At 46.2% G+C, this 23,710-nt stretch overlaps 1 protein-coding gene across 1 annotated transcript in view; it reads right to left on the bottom strand.

The window, feature by feature from the left end:
* SAE1 (SUMO1 activating enzyme subunit 1) overlaps positions 1-22,991 on the bottom strand; it is a 93,075-nt gene extending 70,084 nt beyond the window's left edge. The window contains exons 1-2 of the mRNA XM_066373858.1: positions 22,818-22,991; positions 5,320-5,431 (exon numbers count right to left, since the gene is read on the bottom strand). Coding sequence (XP_066229955.1) covers positions 5,320-5,431; positions 22,818-22,915 — 210 coding nt within the window. The 5' untranslated portion in view covers positions 22,916-22,991. The remainder of the gene's footprint in view (positions 1-5,319; positions 5,432-22,817) is intronic.
* Between the last annotated feature and the right edge of the window lie 719 nt (positions 22,992-23,710).

Below are 23,710 nucleotides of genomic sequence, written 5' to 3'. Positions count from 1 at the left end.
CTCTCCGTCACAAAATAAATAAATAAAATTGCCTGACCTGTGGTGGCGCAGTGGATAAAATGTCGACCTGGAAATGCTGAGGTCGCTGGTTCGAAACCCTGGGCTTGCCTGGTCAAGGCACACATGGGAGTTGATGCTTCCAGCTCCTCCTCCCTTCTCTCTCTCTGTCTCTCTCTCCTTTCTCTCTCTCTCTCTCTCTTTCGTCTCTCTCTCTCCTCTCTAAAAATGAATAAAAAACCCCAAAATAAATAAATAAAATTAAAATGCTTTAAAAAAAAATTTTAAAAAAAACAAAAACCAAAAACAATGGCCTTGGCCGGTTGGCTCAGTGGTAGAGCGTCGGCCTGGCGTGCGGAAGTCCTGGGTTCGATTCCCGGCCAGGGCACACAGGAGAAGCGCCCATCTGCTTCTCCACCCCTCCCCCTCTCGCCTGGGCGCTGGGGATGGCTCGCTGGGCTCTGCCCCAGGCGACAGAGCGACTCCCCGGATGGGCAGAGCATCGCCCCCTGGTGGGCGTGCCGGGTGGATCCCGGTTGGGCGCATGCGGGAGTCTGTCTGACTGTCTCTCCCCGTTTCCAGCTTCAAAAAAATACAAAAAAAAAAAAAAAAAAAGAACTAAAGTGGAACAACTATGGTCTCACTCCCTTCTCTCTCTAAAATCAATCAATAGATAAAATTCTTTATAAAATCAACCAATAAATTAAACAAATAAAAATATCACTAACATTTACTTTTGTGCACAGAGCCTGTTTCTTATGCTGTGTGCTAGTTACTTAGCATGAGACAGGACCCTGTTCATTGCCTGAAAGGAAGAGATGACAAAAGTGCATACCACAACACAACCTTTGAAGTACATTAGACATGACTTCTGGAATTTGCTTTAAAATTATTGTCCAAAACAACAGAGGATAAAAGATAATATTTTTTTAACTTAACAAAATACTGCCTGACCAGGAGGTCGCACAGTGGATAGAGCATCAGCCTGGGACGCAGAGGACCCAGGTTCGAAACCCCAAGGTCATCAGCTTGAGCGTGAGCTCACCAACTTGAATGTGGGGTCGCTGGCATGAGCCCAAAGGTTGCTGGCTTCAGCTGGAATGCCCCCCCCACTCCCGGTCAAGGCACATATGAGAAAGCAGTCAATGAACTAAGGAGCTGCAACAAAGAATTGATGCTTCTCATCTCTCTCCCTTCCTGCCTGTCTGTCCCTCTCTTGAAAAAAACAAAATACTGCTATCTGTAGAAAGCAGATAGATAATGTGTTCAAATATTCTCCTTTTTCTTTTAAGAGAGAGAGACACAGGGAGACAAGAGGGAGAGAGATGAGAAGCATCAACTTGTAGCCATGTTGTCCATTGATTACGTTCTCATATGTACCTTGACAAGGGGATTACAGCTGAGCCAGTGACCCTTTTCTCAAGCCGGTGACCTTGGGTTTTCAAACCTGGGACCTCAGCATCCCAGGTCAATGCTCTATCCACTGTTCTACCATTGGTCAGGCTATTATCTCTACTTTTATACATATTTGAAATTTTCTATTTAAAAAAACTCCTAAGCCCTGGACAGATAGCTCAGTTGGTTAGAGCATCATCCCAGTACTCCACAGTTGTGGGTTCAATCCTCAGGGCACATACAAGAATCAATCAACCAATAAATGCATAAATAAGAGAAACAACAAGAAATGTTCCTCACTCAAATCAATAAAAAAAAATCTAAAATGTCACTGAAGCATGAGAATGTAGAGAAAAAGAACAGTTATTTTAACCTTAGAGAAAAGACAGAGGAAAGATACACTGGAGTTGGGTGCTATTATATTATCAAATAAACAGCATTTATCACATAATTACTACTATTTGATGCTTTGCTTGTTATGCACAGGTGCTATGCCAAGCAGTACATCCTCTCTGATCCAGTGTCTTCCAAAATAATGTCCGTGAATTATCTACAATAAGATCTCCTAGGATACCTTATATTTTCCTCCCTCCCTCCCTTTCTCCCTCCCTCTCTCTTTCTCTCTCTCCCTCTCTCCCTCCCCCCCTCATTTCTCTTTGGGGAGAGAGACAGGGAGAAAGAGACAGAAATGTCCAGCTGCTCCCGCATGTGCCCTGAGCAGGTAACTGAACCGGCAACCTCTCTAGAGACAGTGCTCCTACCAACTGAGATATCTGGCCAGAGCTTAATTTTCTTATTCATTGACAGAGACAGAGAAAGGAAGGGAGAGGGGAGGCGGAAGGAAAGCACGCATTTGTTGTTCCACTTAGTCGTACATTCATTGGTTCCTTCGCGTGTGTGCCCTGACGGTGATTGAACCCAAAACCTTGTCATTTCAGTTAGTCAACTGAGCTAACCAGCCAGAGGGATACTTTTTATTTTATTTTTACATTTACATACATGCAAATTTTTATTTTTAAGAGAGAGGAGGGTAGATAGACTCCTGCATGTGCCCTGACCAGGATCCACCAGGCAACACCTGCCTGAGGCCAATGCTCGGACTAACCAACCTATCTATCCTTAGCACCTGGGCCAACACTCGAACCAATCGAGCCACTGGCGACAAGAGGGGAAGACAGATAGAAGGGGGGAGAGAGAGAGGAAGATAAGCAGATGGTTGACTTCTCATGTGTGCCCTGACCGGGGATCAAACCCAGGACTTTCTGCATGCTGGACCAACACTCTATTCACAGAGCCAACTAGCCAAGATCTATTTTTTAACTTTATAAAACTGAGTTGAACTTGCCTGTGATGGTGCAGTAGATAAAGCATCAACCTGGAATGCTGAAGTAGCTGGTTTGAAGCCCTAGGCTTATCTAGTCAAGGCACATGATAACCAGTCAATGAAAAACTAAAGTGAAGCAGCTTTGAGTTGGCATTTCTCACTCCACCACCCCTCTCTCTCCTCTCTCCGAAAACTCATTAAATAAAATCTTTCTGCCCTGGTCAGTTAGCTCAGTGGTAGTGTCAGCCCAGCATGTGGATGTCCCGGGTTCAATTTCCAGTCAGGGCACACAGAAGCGCCCATCTGCTTCTCTACCTCTCCTCCTCTCGCTTCTCTTTCTCTTTCCCTCCTGCAGCCATGGCTCGATTGGAGCGTGTTCATCCCCGGTGCTGAGGATGGCTCTATTGCCTCCCATTCCGGCACTAAGAGCTCTGTTGCTGAGCAAAAAAGCAATGCCCTACATTACCAAAGCACTGCCTCCTAGTGGGCTTGCTGGGTGGATCCAGATTGAAGCGCATACAAGAGTATGCCTCTGCATCCTCCCCTCACTGAATAAAAATACAATAAAATCTTTCAAAAAAAAACACTGAGATACCTTTTTTTTTGAGAAAGAGAGAGAAAGGAAGGGAAAGAGGGAGGAAATAGTGAAAAGCATTAACTCATAGTTTTGTCATTTTAGCTGTTCACTGACTGCTTCTTATGCGTGCCTTGATGGGGGAGGAGGGGGGACTCAAGCCAAGCGAGCGACCCCCTGCTAAAATCAGTGGCCTTTCGGCTCTCAAGCCAGTGACCATGGGATCATGTCAATGACCCCTTGCTTAAGCTGACAACCCACACTTAAGCTGATAATGCTGGAGTTTCGAACCTGGGAGCTCAGCATTCCAGGTTGACATTCTATTTACTGCGCCACCACCAGTTAGGCAAGATACATTTTAAGTGTAACTACTCCTGTCCTGGCCAGATAGCTCAGTTGGTTAGAGCATTGGTCTGTAATTGAAGAGGGTTCTACGTCAATCCCCAGTCATGGCACATACAGGAACAGATTAATGTTCTTTCTTCTTTCTCTCTCTCCTCCCCTTCCCCCCCCCCGCCCCTGTTCCTCTCTTGCTAAATCAGTCAATAAAAAAATTTTTAGGCCCTGGCCGGTTGACTCAGCGGTAGAGCGTCAGCCCGGTGTGTGGAAGTCCCAGGTTTGATTCCCAGCCAGGGCACACAGAAGAAGCGCCCATTTGCTTCTCCACCCTTTCCCCTCTCCTTTCTCTCTCTCTCTTCCCCTCCCACAGCCAAGGCTCCATTGGAGCAGAGTTGGCCTGGGCACTTAGAACAGCTCCATGACCTCCGCCTCAGGTGCTAGAATGGCTCCAGTTACAATGGAGGATCACCCCAGAGGGGCTGAGCATTGCCCCCTGGTGGGCATGCCAGGTAGATCCTGGTCGGGCACATGCAGGAGTCTGTCTCTCTGCCTCCCCGCTAACCCCTTCGGAAGAATACAAAAAAAATTAAAAATAAATTTTTTTTAGGCCCTGGGCAGTTGGCTCACTGGTAGAGAGAGCATCAGCCTGGCCTGTGGATGTCCCAGGTTCGTTTCCCAGTCAGAGCACACAGAAGCGCCCATCTGCTTCTCCACCTCTCCCCCTCTTTCCTCCTCCTGCAGCCATGGTTCAATTGGAGCAAGCTGGCCCTGGATGCTGAGGATGGCCTCCACCTCAGGCCTAAGAAGTGCTTGGCTGAGTAACAGAGCACTACCCCCTAGTGGGCTTGCTGGGTGGATCCAAGTCAGGACATATGTGGAGTCTGTCTGTGTTTCCCCTCCTCTCACTGAATAATAAATAAATAAATTTTTTTTTTTTAAGAAATGTCCCTATTTCTGAACCTCATCTCAGACTTATTTTTCTAGATCGTTTTTTATTTATTCATTTTAGAGAGAAGAGAGGGAGAGAGGGAGAGTGGGAGAAAGGGAGAGGGAGAGAGAAGCAGGAATCATTAATTCCCATATGTGCCTTGAGCAGGCAAGCCCAGGGTTTTGAACAGGCAAACTCAATGTTTTTGGTCAACGCTTTTTATTTTATTTTAAAATTCATTTTAGAAAGGGGAATGAGAGAGAAAAAAAAGGGGGAAGGAGCAGGAAGCATCAACTCCCATATGAGCCTTGACCAGGCAAGCCCAGGGATTTGAACTGGCGACCTCAGAGTTCCAGCTCGCAGCTTTTCCCACTGTTAGACTCTTTCCTAAAGCAGGATCATTGGAGTATGAAGGCTCTCACATGGCAACGCCCCAAGGCAAGTCTGCATTTTTAGTTATTCAAGCAATTTATAGGCACAGAATGGAAAGCTACTGGTCTTCCTCTCAGGATCACCCTCCAGGGGAGAAGCTAACTCCACTCACAGACAGGGACAACAAGGAGAGAGGCGCCTGCACGGACTGTTCACCTGGGCTGTGGCGGCCCTGAGGCTAACACTATCAGTCTCCAAAGCCAACAGTTTCATCATCGCCAGCCCTCCTTCCACGGCCGAAAGGGGTAGGCAGGAACCCCCAATCCCCCAGGTGTTTCCATGTGAGAAGGAGGCTGCTTGGGAGAATGATGAAGCGGCTGCACATCTCACCTGTTCATGATCCAGCATGGTCAGTCCTTTCACCCCGGCCAGGATGAGGTTCTTGGCAATTTCAGCTCCGAGTCCTTTCATGCCAACAAGAAGCACCCGGGAGGCCCGCAGCCTGTAAGTCAAACTTTGTTAACAGGATGACAGGGAACAGTGGACATGCCACAAATCATTGAAGAATAAAACAAGGCAGTAGTTTTAGTTTTCAATAACTGCACTGAAGCAGTATAGCTTCAAAACTAGGAAAGAGACGCTTTAATCCATTCTGCAGAGAACAATTCATTCAACAAATATTTGTTGAGCACCTATGTCAAGTACCTAAGGTGTGGTAATAAGACAACCAAAATCTCTGTCCTTCCATAACTTTGTAAAGGAACCAGATAAATTAGAAAATATAGTATATTATGCCAAAAAGTGGTGAAAATCAAGCATGATATGGATAAAGACTGAAGGAGAATGCCATTTTAGTCAGACGCATCATGAAGGCCTTTCTAAGGAGGTACTGAGCACAAATCAAATAAAATAAAGGATGAATATATATATAGCTATTTGGGAGAAGGAGCATTACAGACAGAGAAAGCAGCAAGTGCAAAAGCCCTGAGGCAGGACTGCTCTGCAAGGTGCAAGGACAGGAAGAGCAGGGAACAAAGGGAGCAATGGGAGGAAATAAGATTGTAGACAGAATCAGGGCCTACATCTTAAAGGCTTTCACAGGCACAGTAAGGATTCTGGGTTGTATTCTAAGCCTAATGAAAGGTCATGGAAGGGGAAAGAATTTAAAGGGAAGAGTGTTATAGTCAAAGTGACAGGATGATAACCTGGACTAGTATGACAGCAGAGGAAGAGGTGGGAAGGGGTGCTATTCAGGCTATAACACACAAGCAGAAACAAGGCAGAATGAAAGAGGGTATACCGAGAGAATGTTTGAATTATTCCAACTATGACGTGACAAACGATGAGGCTAACAGAAGGTAAGAGGTTGGGCTATACGAGGAAGTCTGAACTTAACTTTGAGGTCAGTGGGAGGTAGTATACAGATCTACAATATTCTATCTGAAATCCCTTGCAGGGGGTTGTAGGAGACAGACATACAAAATTCCCATATACAGTGACAAAATAAAGGCACAAGGCCTGTCTTGTCTTGGTGCAGTGAATCATGTATCAACTTGGAACGCTGAGGTTGCTGGTTCAAAACCCTAGGCCTGCCCTGGCCGGTTGGCTCAGCGGTAGAGCGTCGGCCTGGCGTGCGGGGGACCCGGGTTCGATTCCCGGCCAGAGCACATAGGAGAAGCGCCCATTTGCTTCTCCACCCCCCACCCCCTCCTTCCTCTCTGTCTCTCTCTTCCCCTCCCGCAGCCAAGGTTCCATTAGAGCATTAGATGGTTCCTTGGCCTCTGCCCCAGGTGCTAGAGTGGCTCAGGTCGCGGCAAGGCGACACCCCGGAGGGGCAGAGCATCGCCCCCTGGTGGGCAGAGCTTCGTCCTTGGTGGGCGTGCCGGGTGGATCCCGGTCGGGCGCATGCGGGAGTCTGTCTGACTGTCTCTCCCCGTTTCCGGCTTCAGAAAAGAGAAAAAGGGCCCTGGCCGGTTGGCTCAGCGGTAGAGCGTCGGCCTAGCGTGCGGAGGACCCGGGTTCGATTCCCGGCCAGGGCACACAGGAGAAGCGCTCATTTGCTTCTCCACCCCTCCGCCGCACTTTCCTCTCTGTCTCTCCCTTCCCCTCCCGCAGCCAAGGCTCCACTGGAGCAAAGATGGCCCGGGCGCTGGGGATGGCTCTGTGGCCTCTGCCTCAGGCGCTAGAGTGGCTCTGGTCGCAACATGGCGACGCCCAGGATGGGCAGAGCATCGCCCCCTGGTGGGCAGAGCGTCGCCCCTGGTGGGCGTGCCGGGTGGATCCCGGTCGGGCGCATGCGGGAGTCTGTCTGACTGTCTCTCCCTGTTTCCAGCTTAAGAAAAAAAAAAAAAAAAAAAAAAAAAAAAACCCTAGGCCTGGCCCTGGCCAGTTGGCTCAGTGGTAGAGCGTCAGCCTGGCGTGCAGGAGTCCCGGGTTCGATTCCCGGCCAGGGCACACAGGAGAAGTGCCCATCTGCTTCTCCACCCCTCCTCCTCTCCTTCCTCTGTCTCTCTCTTCCCCTCCCGCAGCCAAGGCTCCATTGGAGCAAAGCTGCCCCGGGCGCTGAGGCTGGCTCTATAGCCTCTGCCTCAGGCGCTAGAATGGCTCTGGTTGCAACAGAGCAACGCCCCAGATGGGCAGAGCATCACCCCCTGGTGGGCATACCCGGTGGGGCGCATGTGGGAGTCTGACTGCCTCCCCATTGCCAACTTCAGAAAAATACAAAAAAAAAACAAACCAAAAACCCTAGGCCTGCCTGATCAAGGCACATAAGGGAAGCAACTAGTACAAGTTGATGCATCCCGCCTCTCCCCCCCAAAAAAATCAATAAATATCTAAAAATTTTTAAAAAATAAAGGCACAAGTTCTTTTCAGTGAGAAAAAGAAGAAAACCCTTGAAACAGAAAGGTTTCAGAATCAAAAATTTTCAGATTTGAAAAAGGAATAGAGTACAGTATCATGTAGGTGGTATTCGACTTACGGGGTGATCACTTTGTAATGCACATAAATGTCGAGTCACTTACACTTGAGACTAATATAATCTTATTTGTCAACTGTAATGCCCTCTAGGTCTAAAGACTTGGCTTTGAATTCTAGCTCCGCCACTTCCTACCTGTGACCTGGACAAGCTACACAATCTCTCTAAACTGCAAGTTATTCACGGGTAAAATGCGGATACTAACTCTGACTTCATACCTTTAATCCCCTTGAAAACCTGGTAAAATACATATGCAAAGCCATCTAGCACAATCCCTGGCATATAAAAGATGCTCTGTATATGTTACTTGAGTTTATTGAACTTCTCCCCAAACCCCATTGTCTCAAGTATAAATGGCTCAGTAAAGGGTTCATTTTGATTTTCAAAAAAACTTGACCAAAAAAAAAAAAAAAATCTAAAACTGGCGCTTTTTTTTCCTTTCTTGACAGACAGAGAGAGTCACAGAGGGGAACAGATAAGGACAGACAGGGAGAGAGATAAGCACCAATTCTTTGTTGCAGCACCTTGGTTGTTCATTGATTGCCTTCTCGTGGGTCTTGATGGGGGGAGCTACAGTAGAGGGAGTGACCCCTTGCTCAAACCAGCAACCCTGGGCTCAAGCCAGTGACCATGGGGTCATGTCTATGATCCCATGCTCAACCCAGTGATCCTGTGCGACCCTGTGCTCAAGCTGGCAACCTCAGGGTTTTGAACCTGGGTCCTCTGCATCCCAGCCCGACGTTCTATCCACTGCAGCACTGCCTGGTCAGGCTAAAGCTGGCATTTAAAGCCATTTGGTACTGGTTTTGTCCAACTTCCCCAGCCTTAAATCTCCCACAACTAACAGATTAGTTTACTCACACCCAAACATGCCATCAGCTTCCTACTTGCAGACTTTAAGTCACAACATGTCACACACCTGAAATGTACCTGCTCTTCTGCTCTAATCCTAGACAAGCCTTTCCCCAGACTTCAAAGCCCAACCTGAATGCCATTTCCTCATCAAGTCTTTTCTTATCATGGCAGACTCAAAGTGAGCACTCTCTCCTCTGAACGCAGAGCAAACGCCAGGTAAAAATGCCTCAGGAGAGTCACATATAACCACATGGTCTCTCCATGATCCCTACATCCTACAGAGCTCTCCAAACTCTGACTGCTTGCAAGCTTTTTATTCAAGTGGCATTACCACTGACCATCATGTTGATGTTGTTAAGCCTTAATTAACCATGCCAGGGGCCCTAAGACTACAGCTTACTTATGGCTCAAACACATGAGAACCACTTAAGATAGTATCACAGAGTCAGTATTTACTGAATGTTAACTATTACTACTCATACTTACACCTAGGAATCAATCCTACAGAAATATTCAAGGACTGATTGGAGGTGGGACACTGGAGTGTGTGTCAACCTGGGACAGTGAGGACACAGGTTCGAAACCCTAAGTCAGGGGTCAGGAAACTTTTTGGCTGAGAGAGCCATGAACGCCACATATTTTAAAATGTAATTCCATAAGAGCCATACAATGACCCATGTATGTTAGGCATTATCCAATAAAAATTTGGTGTTGTCCCAGAGGACGGCTGTGATTGGCTCCAGCCACCCGCAACCATGAACATGAGCGGTAGGAAATGAATGGATTGTAATACATGAGAATGTTTTATGTTTTTTTTGTTGTTGTTGTTGTTTTTTTAATTTTTTTTTTTTTTTTTTTTTATTCATTTTAGAGAGGAGAGGGAGAGACAGAGAGAGAGAAGGGGGGAGGAGCTGGAAACATCAACTCCCATATGTGCCTTGACCAGGTAAGCCCAGGGTTTCGAACCGGCGACCTCAGCATTTCCAGTTCGACACTTTATCCACTGCGCCACCACAGGTCAGGCTGTTTTATGTTTTTTTAATCTTATTTATTAATTTTAATGCAGTGACATTGATAAATCAGGGTACATATATTCCGAGAAAACATCTCCAGGTTATTTTCACCTTTGATTATGCTGCATACCCTTCACCCAAAGTCAAATTGTCTTCTGTCACCTTCTATGTTTTATATTTTTAACATTATTTTTTTTTATTAAAGATTTGTCTGCGAGCCAGATGCAGCCATCAAAAGAGCCACATCTGGCTAGCGAGCCATAGGTTCCCGACCTCTGCCCTAAATTCTCTGGCTCATTCAGCTTGAGCATCAGGTCACCAGCTTGAGCATAGGATCACCAATATAATCCCAAAATCACTGACTTGAGCCCTGGGGTCAAGGCACACGTGAGAAGCGCAATCAATGAACTAAAGTGACAAAGCTACGGGTTAATGCTTCTCAACTCTAAGAAAAAAAATGCAAATGGGCACAAAAATCATACACAAATATATTCACAGCAGCACTGTCCACTTGCTCCCCTTCACAGTGCCTGGTCAGAGCCATCATCATTTCTCACCTACGAAACTCAACAGTGTTCTATTTGGCTCCCTATTTTCATTGTCCCCATCTCAGGCAGAGAGTGCTTTTATTTTCATTTTTTGGGCAGAGAGAACTTTTAAAATGTAAACCAGGTTTTGTTACTCTGGTGCTTAAATCTTTCAATGGTTCCCCATGCAGGTTCCCTACCTTGGACTCAAAAACCCTGTGCAGCCTGACCTGTGGTGGCGCAGTGGGATAAAGCGTCGACCTGGAACACTGAGGTTGCCAGTTCGAAACCCTGGGCTTGCCTGGTCAAGGCACATATGGGAGTTGATGCTTCCTGCTCCTCCCCTTTCTCTCTCTCTCTCCCCTCTCTCTAAAAATCAATAAATATTTTTTTTAAAAATTAAAAAAAGAAAACAAAACCTCTGTGCACCATTCCCCTCATCTCATCCTACTCGCTCCCCTTGATAACTTGCCTGCAGCCATGCTGGTCTTTCTTGGACCCAGAAAACACCACGTGTTCTCCTATCATAGGACTTTGAGATTAGTTGTCCTTTGTGCTTCTCCAAACTTTACACGTGACCCATCCTTTATGTCTCAGCTCAATTGTCACCTCCTTAGAGAAGTCCACATTGGCCATCTAATCCAAAATATGTCCACACCCTCTTCTATCTAGAATTATGCTGATTGCTTGTGTTCACTGCTTGCTCCTCAATTAGAATGTACACTCCAGCCTAGAAGACAGAGTGATGATTATAAAATGTAAACTCCAGAAGCTGCCGAATGCCTAGCAGCTATGTCTGTTCTTGGCACTTAAACTGTTCCTCAAATAGCTGTTGAATTAATAGCTACACCTAAAGAAACCCAAGTGTCCATCAGCATAAATACACAAATGTGGTATGTAATAACATAATGGCTAACATTTATTGAATGCTCACTATGTGCCAACTACCATTCCAAACTCTTTATATGTATTACGTCATTTAATCCTCCTCCTGATTTTATCAGCTGGTACCTTATTATCCCTATTTTACAGCTGAGAAAATAGGCACAAAGAGGTTAACTAGCTTAACTGAAAACACATAACTAGAAGTGGCTAATATAATCAGCTAGTAGATATGGGAAACAATAGGTACAGTTATGAAGATGATGGCTCTGAGGCTATTCAGCCCTGGTGTACACGTTCATACATATGTATGTACGTACCTATACACAGAAACACACACACTATGGAAAACTACACTGCCATTAAAAATAATAATAATAATAATAATAATAATAATAATAATAATGGGGAGCCTGACTAGTGATGGTGCAGTGGATAGAGTGTCAGGCTGGGACACAGAAGACCCAGGTTCAAAATCCTGAGGTCGCCAACTTGAGCACAGGTTGTAATTTGAGCATGAGATCATAGACATGACCCCATGGCCGTTGGCTTGAGGCCCAAGGTTGCTGGCTTGAACAAGGGGTCACTTGCTCTGCTGTAGCACCCCCCTGCAACCCCCCCATAGAGGCACATGAGAAAATAATCAATGAACAAGGAGCCGCAACAAAGAATTAATGCTTCTCATTTCTCTCACTTCCTGTCTGTCCGTACCTATCTGTCCCTCACTCTGACTCTCTGTCTCTGTCAAAAAAATAAATATAAGGACTACCAAATTCTCATTCAAACCACCCTTACTAAGTCATGCAAAAATCTGGTGTGAGACTATTTCAAGTGGGGTAGTAAGCACAAAGTCCCCGAGGCCACAGAGAATTTTAGCATATTTGAGAAATAGAAACATCCAAACAGCTCGAATGGAGTATAGGCAAGGTCACACAAGCCAGGGCATGAAAGGCAATGGATTTTAAAAGCTTTGGGTTTTATTCTGAGAATACCAGAAAAATCACTAGAAGGCTTTAAGCAGAATCCTGAATTTAAATTTGTTTGGCTGCTGTGTGAATTTATAAAGAGACAAGAGTGGAACAGGGGAGACCAGTGAAGAAACCATTGTGGTGATCTGAGATAATGGTTGTGGCTTAGACTAAAAAATTAAGGTAGATAAGATAAAGGATGAAGCAGAGACTGACCTGTGGTAGCACAGTGGATAAGGCATCAAAGTGGAATGCTGGGATCGCCGGTTCGAAACCCTGGGCTTGCCTGGCCAAGGCACATACAAGAAGCAACCACAGCCCTGGCCAGTTAGCTCAGTCAGTTAAGAGCTTCGTCCTGCCTGACCAGATGGTGGCGCAGTGGATAAAGCATCAACCTGGGATGCTGAGGTCCCAGGTTTGAAACCCAAGGTCATTGGCTTGAATGTGGGGTTGCAGGCTTGAGCAAGGGGTCACTGGCTGGTCTGGAGTGCCCCCCCCCAAGGCATGTATGAGAAGCTATCAAACTAAAGTGCCACAACTAAGAGTTGATGCTTTTCATCCCCCCCTTCCTGCCTCTCTTGCTTACTAAAAAAAAAAAAATGCTCTCTCCCTCTTCCTTGTCTGTCTCTAAAATCAAACAATTAAAAAAAATAAAATAATAAAGTCTCTTCTTTACTTAACAGTACATTACTTTTTTAATATTTTACTTATTGATTTTAGACAGAGGAGAGAAATGGGGGAGGGGAGTAGGAAGCACCAATTCACAGTAATTGCTTCTCAGATGTGCCTTGACAGGGCAAGCCTGGGGTTTTGAACCTGCAATCCCAGCATTCCAGGTCAACACTTTGTCCGCTGCACCGCCACAGGTCAGGTAGTATTTTTCATTTATATCTACAATCTTTCTCCATCCAACTGCCCATTCATTACATGTACTTAAATGTCTTGTCAGAATCCAAAATACTCCTGCTTTATATTTGCCTTTTTTATCTCAAGCTATTTCCTATGCAGTTTGCCTTCTTTTGTTGCTGGTGATTTATATTTGTCAAATAATTGTAGCTACAATTTACTGAATGCTTTCTGTGTCTAGACACCATTCATGCATTATTTCATTTGGTTCTCCATAATCTTATAAAGTAGATTATATATCTCCACTTGCTAAATGAGAAAACTGAAGCACAGAGAAGTTAAGAAATATGTATATCCAAGGTTAAGTAACTAACAAGTTCTCGAACTGAGATTCAAAGTCAACTATTCATCACTATGAACCACTAGAACAAATTGGTCCTTCTATGAAACAACCAGTACAGTTATGTACTGGCAAATAAGTGCCTATGAAACCAAATGAAGTTCTTCTGAATGGCCAGCAGGGCTGGGTAACAAGTGAACAGAGAAGCTTTGCCCTGGCCGGTTGGCTCAGTGGTAGAGCGTCGGCCTGGCGTGCAGAAGTCCCGGGTTCGATTCCTGGCCAGGGCACACAGGAGAGGCGCCCATCTGCTTCTCCACCCCTCCCCCTCTCCTTCCTCTCTGTCTCTCTCTTCCCCTCCCGCAGCGAGGCTCCATTGGAGCAAAGATGGCCCGGGCGCTGGGGATGGCTCCTTGGCCTCTGCCCCAGGCGCTAGAGTGGCTCTGGTCGCGGCAGAGCGACGCCCCCTGGTGGGCAGAGCGTCGGCCCCTGGTGGGTGTGCCGGGTGGATGCCGGTGGGGCGCATGCGGGAGTCTGTCTGTCTGTCTCTCCCCATTTCCAGCTTCAGGGAAAAAAAAAAAAAAAGAAGAACAGAGAAGGTTTTAGTCTCTTTTCATAAAGCCAAAATTTTGGAATTGAAAGAGTCCTAAAAGATTTAGTCACACTCACCTCTCCTTTTTACAGATATGGAATCTAAGGTCAAGAAACTGTACGGCTCTGGCTGGTTAGCCTGATGGGCTAGAGTGTCGTCCTGAAACGCCAAGGTTGCAGGTTCGATTCCCAGTCAGGGCACATACAGGAAGCAACCAATGAATGCACAACTAGGTGGAATAACAAATGAATGCTTTTCTCTCTCTCTCTTCCTTTCAATCTGTCTCTCTAAAAGCAATCAGTAAATTTTAAAATAAATAAATTGTGGGACTCACCCAAGGGCAAAGAAGTATTTAGCAGAGTAGGGAACTGAACCCAGGTCTTCTGACTTCCTAGATCTTTGCAATATAAAATTATTTCATTCAATCAACAAATATCTAAATTTCTACACACTTGCAAGCATTGGAAATTTGAGAGACCAGTAAAAACCCACATATTAATTACTAGACATTTATAAACTGCTTGCCCTAATGGAGCTTATACTACATTGCTTGCAAAAATTAGGGGAGATTTTATAGCTTCATATTCATTTTTGAAATATCCCCTAAGTCTTGTGAGCAGTATACTTCCCTATTCCTAGTCACCTTTCCTCTCTCTTAGGTATGAGGATAAATTAATGTTCAGTGGGAGAATTAGACATGCCTTTGCTGTAAAAGGCAATGCAAAAACTGCTGAAGCACACATTCTAAGAATGTAAGCAGCTGCCAGGTCCAGCACTTGCCTTACGTTAATATGTAAGGCTGAAAGAATGAGCCCCTATGGTAGAAAATGAGCTGTTGTGAAAATAACAGTAAACTGGAAGTTGGTGACTACGATTGCACTTCAACTTCCATTTATTGATACTTGGTATGTGAGTTCAGAGAGTTGGCTCCCTTCTTTGAACCTCATCCATAAAATGGGCTATGCACCACAGCAAGAGAAGCAAACTCACATGCTTACAGGGGCCATGTGATTATATCAACAAGTGAAGCTGAACTATTGGAGAAGATAGAAAAGTCGAGAAGCCCTACTCTGTGAAAGCAGCAACCTCTACTTAGCTCCAACCAACATGGGGATGTCTGACTTTCCTATTTCTAAAGAAAGAAATCAGCACTGGCTGGTTCACTCAGTGGTAGAGCGACAGCCCGGTGTGTGGAAGTCCCAGGTTCAATTCCTGGTCAGGGCACATAAGAGAAGTGCCCATCTGCTTCTCCAACCCTCCCCCCTTCTTGCTTCTCTTTCTCTCTCTCTTCTACTGCAGCCATGGCTCAATAGGAGCAAGTTGGCTCTGGGCGCTAAGGATGGCTCCATGGCCCCCACCTCAGGCATGAAGAAGAGCTTGGTTGCTGAGCAATGAAGCAAAGCCCCAGGTGGGCACAGCATCTCCCCCTAGTGGGCTTGCTGGATGGATCCCCATCAAGACATATGCAGGAATCTGTCTCTGCCTCCCCTCCTCTCACTGAATTAAAAAAAAGACAAATCAGAACTCTAAGTGAAATCTCCAGATAGAAGGGTCACATTCCACCCCCCCAACTGCTCATTATTAAAAATGTCAAACATATAGAAAAACAGAAAAAGCAGTAAAATTTTGCCCTATTGGCTTTACCCATATACATACACCACAGGCATTTCCCGCCTTTAATGTGCATCTCCAAAAAAGGACATTGTTCCTCATAATCATACTACATATTATCACATCTAGAAAATAATTACCAAATATCATCCAACAGAACTAAATATTCTAATTTCCTCTATTCTCTAAAAGCAGGATTCCAGCCAACTTCACACCTTCCATTTGACTTTACTTTTTTTTTTTAATCTTAGAGAGAGGGAGAGAGAGAGAAACACTGATCTGTTTCTGTATGTGCCCTGACTGGGGATAGAACCAGCAACCTTTGCATATCAGGATGATGCTCCAACCATCCAAGTTCTCTGGCTAGGGCTTTTTTTTTTTTCTCCATTTACTAATTTTAGAGAGAGAGAGGAAGAGTAGAGAAAAGGAAGGGGGAGAGGGGAAAAAAAGAGGGAGAAAGAGAGGGAGGGGGAGGGCAAGGGGGGGGGAAGGAATCTGTTCCTATATGCGCCCTGACCCAGGATCAAAACCACAACCTCGGGCCTGACCTGTGGTGGTGCAGTGGATAAAGCGTCAACCTGGAAACGCTGAGGTTGCCGGTTCAAAACCCTGGGCTTGCCTCATCAAGGCACATATGGGATTTGATGCTTCCTGCTCCTCCCCCCCCTCCCCTCTCTATAATGAATAAATAAAATCTTTAAAAAAAAAACAAAAAACCGCAACCTCTGTTTTGGACAAAGCTCTAACCAACCTAGTTATCCAGCCAGGGCTCCTACTGCTTTACTCTTAATGTACAACAGTCCCTCCATTGTTTTTCCCATAATATTGACTTCTGCAATAGAACTAGTGCAACTGTCTTATAAAATGTTCCACCTGCCTGACCTATGGTGGCACAGTGGATCAAGTATCAACCCGGAATGCGGAGGTCACCCGTTGGAAAACCTGGGCTTGCCCAGACAAAGCACGTATGAGAAGCAACTACTGTAAGTGCGTGCTTCCCACTCCTCCCCCACATCTTCTTCTCTCTATTGCTCTCTTGCTCTCTCTCTCTCTCTCTCTCTCTCCGCTCTCTGTAAAATCAATAAGAAAAATCTTTAGGCCCTGGCCGGATAGCTTGGTTGGTTGGAGCATTGTCAAGAAGTGCAGAGGCCCTGACAGGGAGGTGGCGCAGTGGATAGAGCATCGGACTGGGATGCGGAAGGACCCAAGTTCGAGACCCCGGGGTTGCCAGCTTGAGCGTGGGCTCATCTGGCTTGAGCAAAAAGCTCACTAGCATGGACCCAAGGTCGCTGGCTCGAGCAGGGGTTACTCAGTCTGCTGTAGCCCCACGGTCAAGGCACATGTGAGAGGGCGGTCAATGAACAGCTTCGGTGTCGCAATGAAAAACTGATGATTGATGCTTCTCATCTCTCTCCGTTCCTGTCTGTCTGTCCCTATCTATCCCTCTATCTGACTCTCTGTCCCTGTAAAAAAAAAAAAAAAAGTGCAGAGAGCCTGACCAGGTGGTGGCGCAATAGAAAGAGCGTCGGCCTGAGATGCAGAGTTCCCAGGTTTGAGACCCCGAGGTCACCAGCTTGAGCGTAGGCTCATCTGGCTTGAGCGCGGGCTCATCTGGCTTGAGCACAGGCTCATCTGGTTTGAGCAAAGCTCACCAGCTTGGACCCAAGGTCACTGGCTCGAGCAAGGGGTCACTTGGTCTGCTGTAGCCCCACGGTCAAGGTACATATGAGAAAGCAATCAATGAACAACTAAGGTGTTGCAACGAAAAGCTGATGATTGATGCTTCTCGTCTCTCTCCGTTCCTGTCTGTCTGTCCCTGTCTATCCCTCTCTCTGTCCCTGTAAAAAAAAAAAAAAAAAAAAGAAGTGCAGAGGTTGCAGGTTCAAGTACCAGTCAGGGAAAATACAGAAACAGATCGATGTTCCTCTGTCTGTCTCTCCTCTTCCCTCTCTATCAGTAAATAAAAATTTAAAAATAAAATCATTTTTAAAATATTTACTGATTTGAGAGAGAGGAGAGAGAAAAGGTGACAAGAGGAAAGGGAAGCATCAATTCATAGTAGTTGCTTCTCATATGCGCCTTGACTGGGCAAGCCCAGGTTTCTTTTTTTTTTTTTTGACAGAGACAGAGAGAGACTCAGAGAGAGGAACAGGTAGGGATGGACAGACAGGAAGGGAGAGAGATGAGAAGCATCAATTCTTCGTTGCAGCTCCTTAGTTGTTCATTGGTTGCTTTCTCGTATATGCCTTGATGGGGGGGCAGGGAGTCTACAACAGAGCAAGTGACCCCTTGCTCAAGTCAGCATCCTTGGGCTTCAAGCCAGCGACCTTGGGCTCAAGCCAGCAACCATGGGGTCATGTCTAGGCTTCGAACCTAGGTCCTCTGCGTCCCAGTCCGATGCTCTAGCCTCTGTGCCACCACCTGGTCAGGCAAGAGTTCTACTTTCTAAGCAATCAGTGAACTACAAATTGATGCTTTTCATCTTTCTTCCTTCCTGTTTGTCTATCCCTCTTTCCTCTCGCTAAAAAATAAAGTAAGCCTGACAGGGCGGTGGCGCAGTGGATAGAGCATAGGACTGGGATGCAGAGCACCCAGGTTCAAAATCACGAGTTAGCCGGCTTGAGCGCAGGTTCATCCGGCTGAGTGCAGGCTCACCAGCTTGAGCATGGGGTCTCTGGCTTGAGCGTGGGATCACAGACGTGACTCCTTGGTCGCTGGCTTAAGCAAGGGGTCACTCACTTTGCTATAGCCCCCAGTCAAGGCACATATGAGAAAGCAATCAGTGAACTAAGGTGCTGCAATGAAGAACTGATGCTTCTCATCTCTCTCTCTCTCTTCCTGTCTGTCCCTCTCTCTGGCTTTCTCCGTCAAAAATTTTTAAAAATAAATTTTAATTTTTAAAAAGTTTCACTTTCTAGATACCTTGACATTGACCTCAATGAGTAAAGATATATTGAGAAGAAAAACTTCAAAGATGATGCACTGTTCTTATTTCTCCACATCAGAAGGCACATAGAAATCATTTCCAGCCTGACCAGGCGGTGGCACAGTGGATAGAGCGTCAGACTGGGATGCCGAGGAGCCAGGTTCGAGACACCGACGTCGCCAGTTTGAGCGCAGGCTCATCTGGTTTGAGCAAAGCTCAGCAGCTTGGACCCAAGGTCGCTGGCTCGAGAAAGGGGTTACTCGGTCTGCTAAAGGTCCGCGGTCAAGGCACGTATGAGAAAGCAATCAATGAACAACTAAGGTGTCACAACGAAAAACTGATGATTGATGCTTCTCATCTCTCTCCGTTCCTGTCTGTCTGTCCATCCCTATCTATCTCTCTCTCTGACTCTGTCTCTGTGTAAAAAAAAAAAAAAAAAAACCATCTCCAAATAAGTTTTTATTACTTTGTTTGAATATTACCTTGGTCTGGTCCTGGCTGGGTAGCTAAGTGGATAGAGCATCATCCTGGCACACCAAGATTGCAGTTCTATCCCCAATCAGGGCACAAACAAGAAGCAACCAATGAGTACACAACTAAATGCAAGGAGTTGATGCTTCTCTCTCCCTGTCTCCCTTCCTCTCTTCTCACTCTCTCAAATCAATGAGGGAAAAAATGAATGTTACCTTGGTCTTATGAATTTTTAGTTAACTATTTTTAAATGAAGTTGATTTTGCCTGGCCTGTGGTGGCGCAGTGGATAAACCTTCGGCCTGGAATGTCAAGGTTGCCGGTTTGAAACCCTGGGCTTCCCTGGTCAAGGCACATACAAGCAAGCAACGAATAACTAACATGAAGCAACTATGAGTTGATACTTCCCATTCCATGCTCCCCTTTCTCTCCTGTCTCTGTAAAATCAATAAATAAAGTATTTAAAAAAAATAAATGTTGATTTTATTCTTTCTGATGCACAGATTGTCCCAAATTTAGCCAATTCTCTAGATTTTTATTTATTTTTTTGTTTTGTTTTTTGTAGCCAATTCTCTAGATTTTTAAATGCTGGCAACTATCTTCAAAAAATGTAAAATAAGCCTGACTTATGGTGGCACAGTAAATAAAGCAACAACCTGGAAACGCTGAGGTCACCAGTTCAAAACCCTGAGCTTGCCTAGTCAAGGCACATGTAGGAGTTGATGCTTTTTGCTTCTATCCTCTTCTCTCTCCCCCCTCTAAAAACGAATAAAGGCTTTAAAAAAAATTTTTTTTAATGTAAAACAAGAGAGACAGCTCAATCTTTGACATCTAAACTGTGTAAGTTCCCTGGGAAGGTCCTTTTTTTTTTTTTTTAATTTCCTGAAGCTGGAAACAGGGAGAGACAGTCAGACAGAATCCCGCATGCGCCCGACCAGGATCCACCCGGCAGGCCCACAAGGGGCGACGCTCTGCCCACCAGGGGGCGATGCTCTGCCGTGACCAGAGCCACTCTAGCGCCCGGGGCAGAGGCCAAGGAGCCATCCCCAGCGCCTGGGTCATTTTTGCTCCAATGGAGCCTTGGCTGCGGGACGGGAAGAGAGAGACAGAGAGGAAAGAGGGGGGTGGAGAAGCAAATGGGCGCTTCTCCTATGTGCCCTGGCCAGGAATCGAACCCAGGTCCCCCGCACGCCAGGCCGACGCTCTATCGCTGAGCCAACCGGCCAGGGCCGGGAAGGCCCTTTCTGATATTAAGTCTCTCTTTCAGTTCTTTGCCAGCCTTGGTCTAACGTCAGTCAGAGGCGAAACGAGAGCCAGATGCAGTCTGCCAATTCACAGGCCACCTTCCATGTTATGAAAGAGCCCCAGCCCCCAGCGTTTTGCTATCCCACCGGAGTTCCCTTAGAGGCCAATCTGCTCTGCAGAGCATCCATCATATCTATACAAGGGAGAATATCACTGCCCTTCCTACTCCAGAGCCCTGCTATGAGGCTCGACTAAAAAGTGGACGTGAGAGTACACTAATAAAGTCTGTAAGACTGTCTACAAGTATTTCCCAAATTATAGATAACCCCTTCTTTCCCTTCCCTTTGAGCCCTCAACCAATATTCTTCAGGTTCTTCAGAGTTACATCTTCACTCTCTCAGAATAACTCCAACCTCCCAAGAATTCCATATCTTTCAAACAGCAGTCCTTAAAATCAACTCCACCCAGATCTTCAGGCCCAGTCTGTCATTCCTGAACTGTCTCTCATAACCCACATATTGACTCCGCCAGCAAATCCTGCCCCCCCCACCCTCAAAATATATCCAGAATATATATTTGACCCCTTCTTTAGAGTTCCAAGCACCATTGTTTATGTCTCAAATGGACTACTGTAGTAAATATTGCCATAGTCTAATTCAGTAGTCCCCAACCCCTGGGCCGCGGACTGGTACCGGTCCGTGGGCTATTTGGTACCGGTCTGCAGAGAAAGAATAAATAACTTACATTATTTCCATTTTATTTATATTTAAGTCTGAACGATGTTTTATTTTTTAAAAAATGACCAGATTCCCTGTTACATCCATCTAAGACTCACTCTTGACGCTTGTCTCGGTCATGTGATACATTTATCCGTCCCACCCTAAAGGCCGGTCTGTGAAAATATTTTCTGACATTAAACCGGTTCGTGGCCCAAAAAAGGTTGGGGACCACTGGTCTAACTGGAACTCTTATTTTCACCTCTGCCCACTTCAACCTATTCTCCACACAGCAAGAGCGGGCCTTTTTTTTTTTTTTTCATTTTAGAAAGGAGAGAGAGAGAGAGAAGGGGGGAGGAGCAGGAAGCATCAACTCCCATATGTGCCTTGACCAGGCAAGCCCAGGGTTTCGAAACGGCGACCTCAGCATTTCCAGGTTGACGCTTTATCCACTGCGCCACCACAGGTCAGGCCACAAGAGCGGGCCTTTTAAAACACAAATCAGATCATGTTACTCCGACTCAAAACTCTCCATCCAACAGGTTTCCCAGCACACTCAGAAATAAATAAATAAATAACTTGCACTCCTTAACTGTTCCAGCCATACTGTTTAATTCACAGAGCTTGCACTTGGTTCTCAAGATTTTACACTTGCTGTTCTATATGGCAGAAAGGTTCTTCCAAACAGCTTTTTCCTTTTAGACAGGTCTGAGGCACAAAGCTACCTCTTCAAAGGCCATCCCTGCCCACCCTATCAAAAGAGCTCTCCACTGCACCATCCTTCTCTTTTTTAAATTTTTTATTTACTCAGGGAGGAAGGAAGAAGGAAAGAAGGGGAGAAAGGAATGCAGAGGGATGGAGAGGGATGAAGAGGGAAGGGGAGAGAGAAAGGCATCAACCTGTTACTCTGCTTAGTTCTGCACTAACTGGATGCCTCTCACATGTGCCCCTACCAGGAATTGAACCCACAACCTCAGCACGTTGCAACCACCCTGCCAGGGCTTCACCATCCTATACTGATGCTCTTATCCTGCTTTATTTTGTCCCTTGCGCTTGCATTACCTATCATTATGTTATTTGTCGCAAACACTAGAATGTAAGGTCCAAGTAAGCAAGGAATTTTAGTTCAGAGACCTATGCTCTATGCCTAGAACAGTGATTGTGGAAGGTGCTCAATAAATATTTGATCAAATCAATCATCTCGTTCCAAGACCTCATCTCCTCTGGTAACTACTCCTCAATATCCCAAGTACTGTATACCCAACCTCAATGAATGTCCTGTCCTCTCTGGACACATCCTCATACCTAGACACAAGCAACTTCTTCAGGTACCTCCAACCCCCCTAAAATCTTCGAGTCTCTGAAGGCTCCCACTAAAAATAACTTGACCTCAAACTGCTCAAAAACCTCATTCTTTCAGAATGGCTCACCCCTTAGAAGCCACAAGAATGTAAAGTGTGCATGTTCAGTTCACCAGTCTCCCCAACGTCCAGCACAGAACAAGTCCCCACTATCTAGGAATGAATGACATATGACCCCCTTCATCCTTTCCAGGCAGCCCCCACCCGACCTAACCTTCTCCATCACCCCTCTCTAGCTTCGGAGTCCCGAAATTTGAATTCTCTTAATTCCTTAGGACTCCCCCGCCCCCCTCCCAGAAGCCTCCAATCACTCGGAAGAGCCCTCTTACCCCCAGGGTCGTCCCCGCTTGCCATACCTTCCAGAAGGATCCTAAATCAGAAGCATCCTAAATCAACCCTTCCAGTTCTCTCGGGCCGGCTACCATTCGGGTACCGAATTCTCGGGAACCGAATTCCCGTCTCCTCTCTTCAAATTAGACCCTCCCGCTCCCTGAGGGCCGCGAACGGCTCAGGCCAGACCCCCCCTGCAGACCTCAGCCCCACAAGCTGCACCAGCCCTGACCGTTTCTGGGCCTCCAATCCCCAGAGACGGATCTGCCGGTCATACTGCGCTGCCTCCTCCTCGCTAATGCCGCCGCCAGCTTCCTCCTTCTCCACCATGGCGCCGGCACTCTGCCTGCGCCCGGGTTCTGCTCACGCCAACCGCCGCTGGCCGCGCATCCCGGTCGCATCTACGCCTGCGCCAAAGACCACGCCTGCGCAGAAACTCCTCCACGGCCCGGCCCGCCCCTGCAGTCTGGGACCACGTGAACCTCCCCCGCTTCAAAGGCGGGCGGATAACTGCAAGTCACATGACGGAGGCCGCAGCCAATCCCGACCAAAAATTAGCTCGGCCTAACGCCCGGGAGAGGATATCCACGTGATGTTCTGAGACCATTCAGCAAATATTTATGGAGCCCCTTGGCAAACTGGGATTTGGGAGTGTTGTGAAATAGAGGGACGAATGTAATAGACGAAGTCCTGCCCTCAGGGAGCTTACCTTAAGTTGAGGAAGGCCCAAAGAAAAATAAATATAAATCAGGCCGTGCTTCGGAGAAAAATAAAGAAAGGTTTGGGACTACAGGGTGACAGGAATGGCCAGGGAAAGTCTCTCAGAGAAGGAGACGTTAAGCAGAGATCTAAAGAAACAAGCTATGTGAATAACTGGGAGATGGCACATTTCCGGACAGGGGAATGTTAGGTGCAAAGGCCCTGATGCTGAAGTGTGCTTTTGCATAGTTGAACTGTGGAGAGAGCATGGTGGCTGGAACAAATTGAGAAGCTGGCAAGTAGTAAGAGATTAAATCACAGGTGAAGCAAGTGGAGGGATCACATAGGGCCTTGTAGGCTGGTAATAGCTAATATGTATTTTCCTTAGGCAAGGTGCCTTTGTATTATTCACTGATTAAATACTTA

Source organism: Saccopteryx leptura, chromosome 3, assembly GCF_036850995.1.
Source record: "Saccopteryx leptura isolate mSacLep1 chromosome 3, mSacLep1_pri_phased_curated, whole genome shotgun sequence".
NCBI lineage: Eukaryota > Metazoa > Chordata > Mammalia > Chiroptera > Emballonuridae > Saccopteryx > Saccopteryx leptura.
The sequence above is the reverse complement of the archived record's forward strand: the minus strand, read 5'-3'. Positions and strand labels throughout refer to the sequence as shown.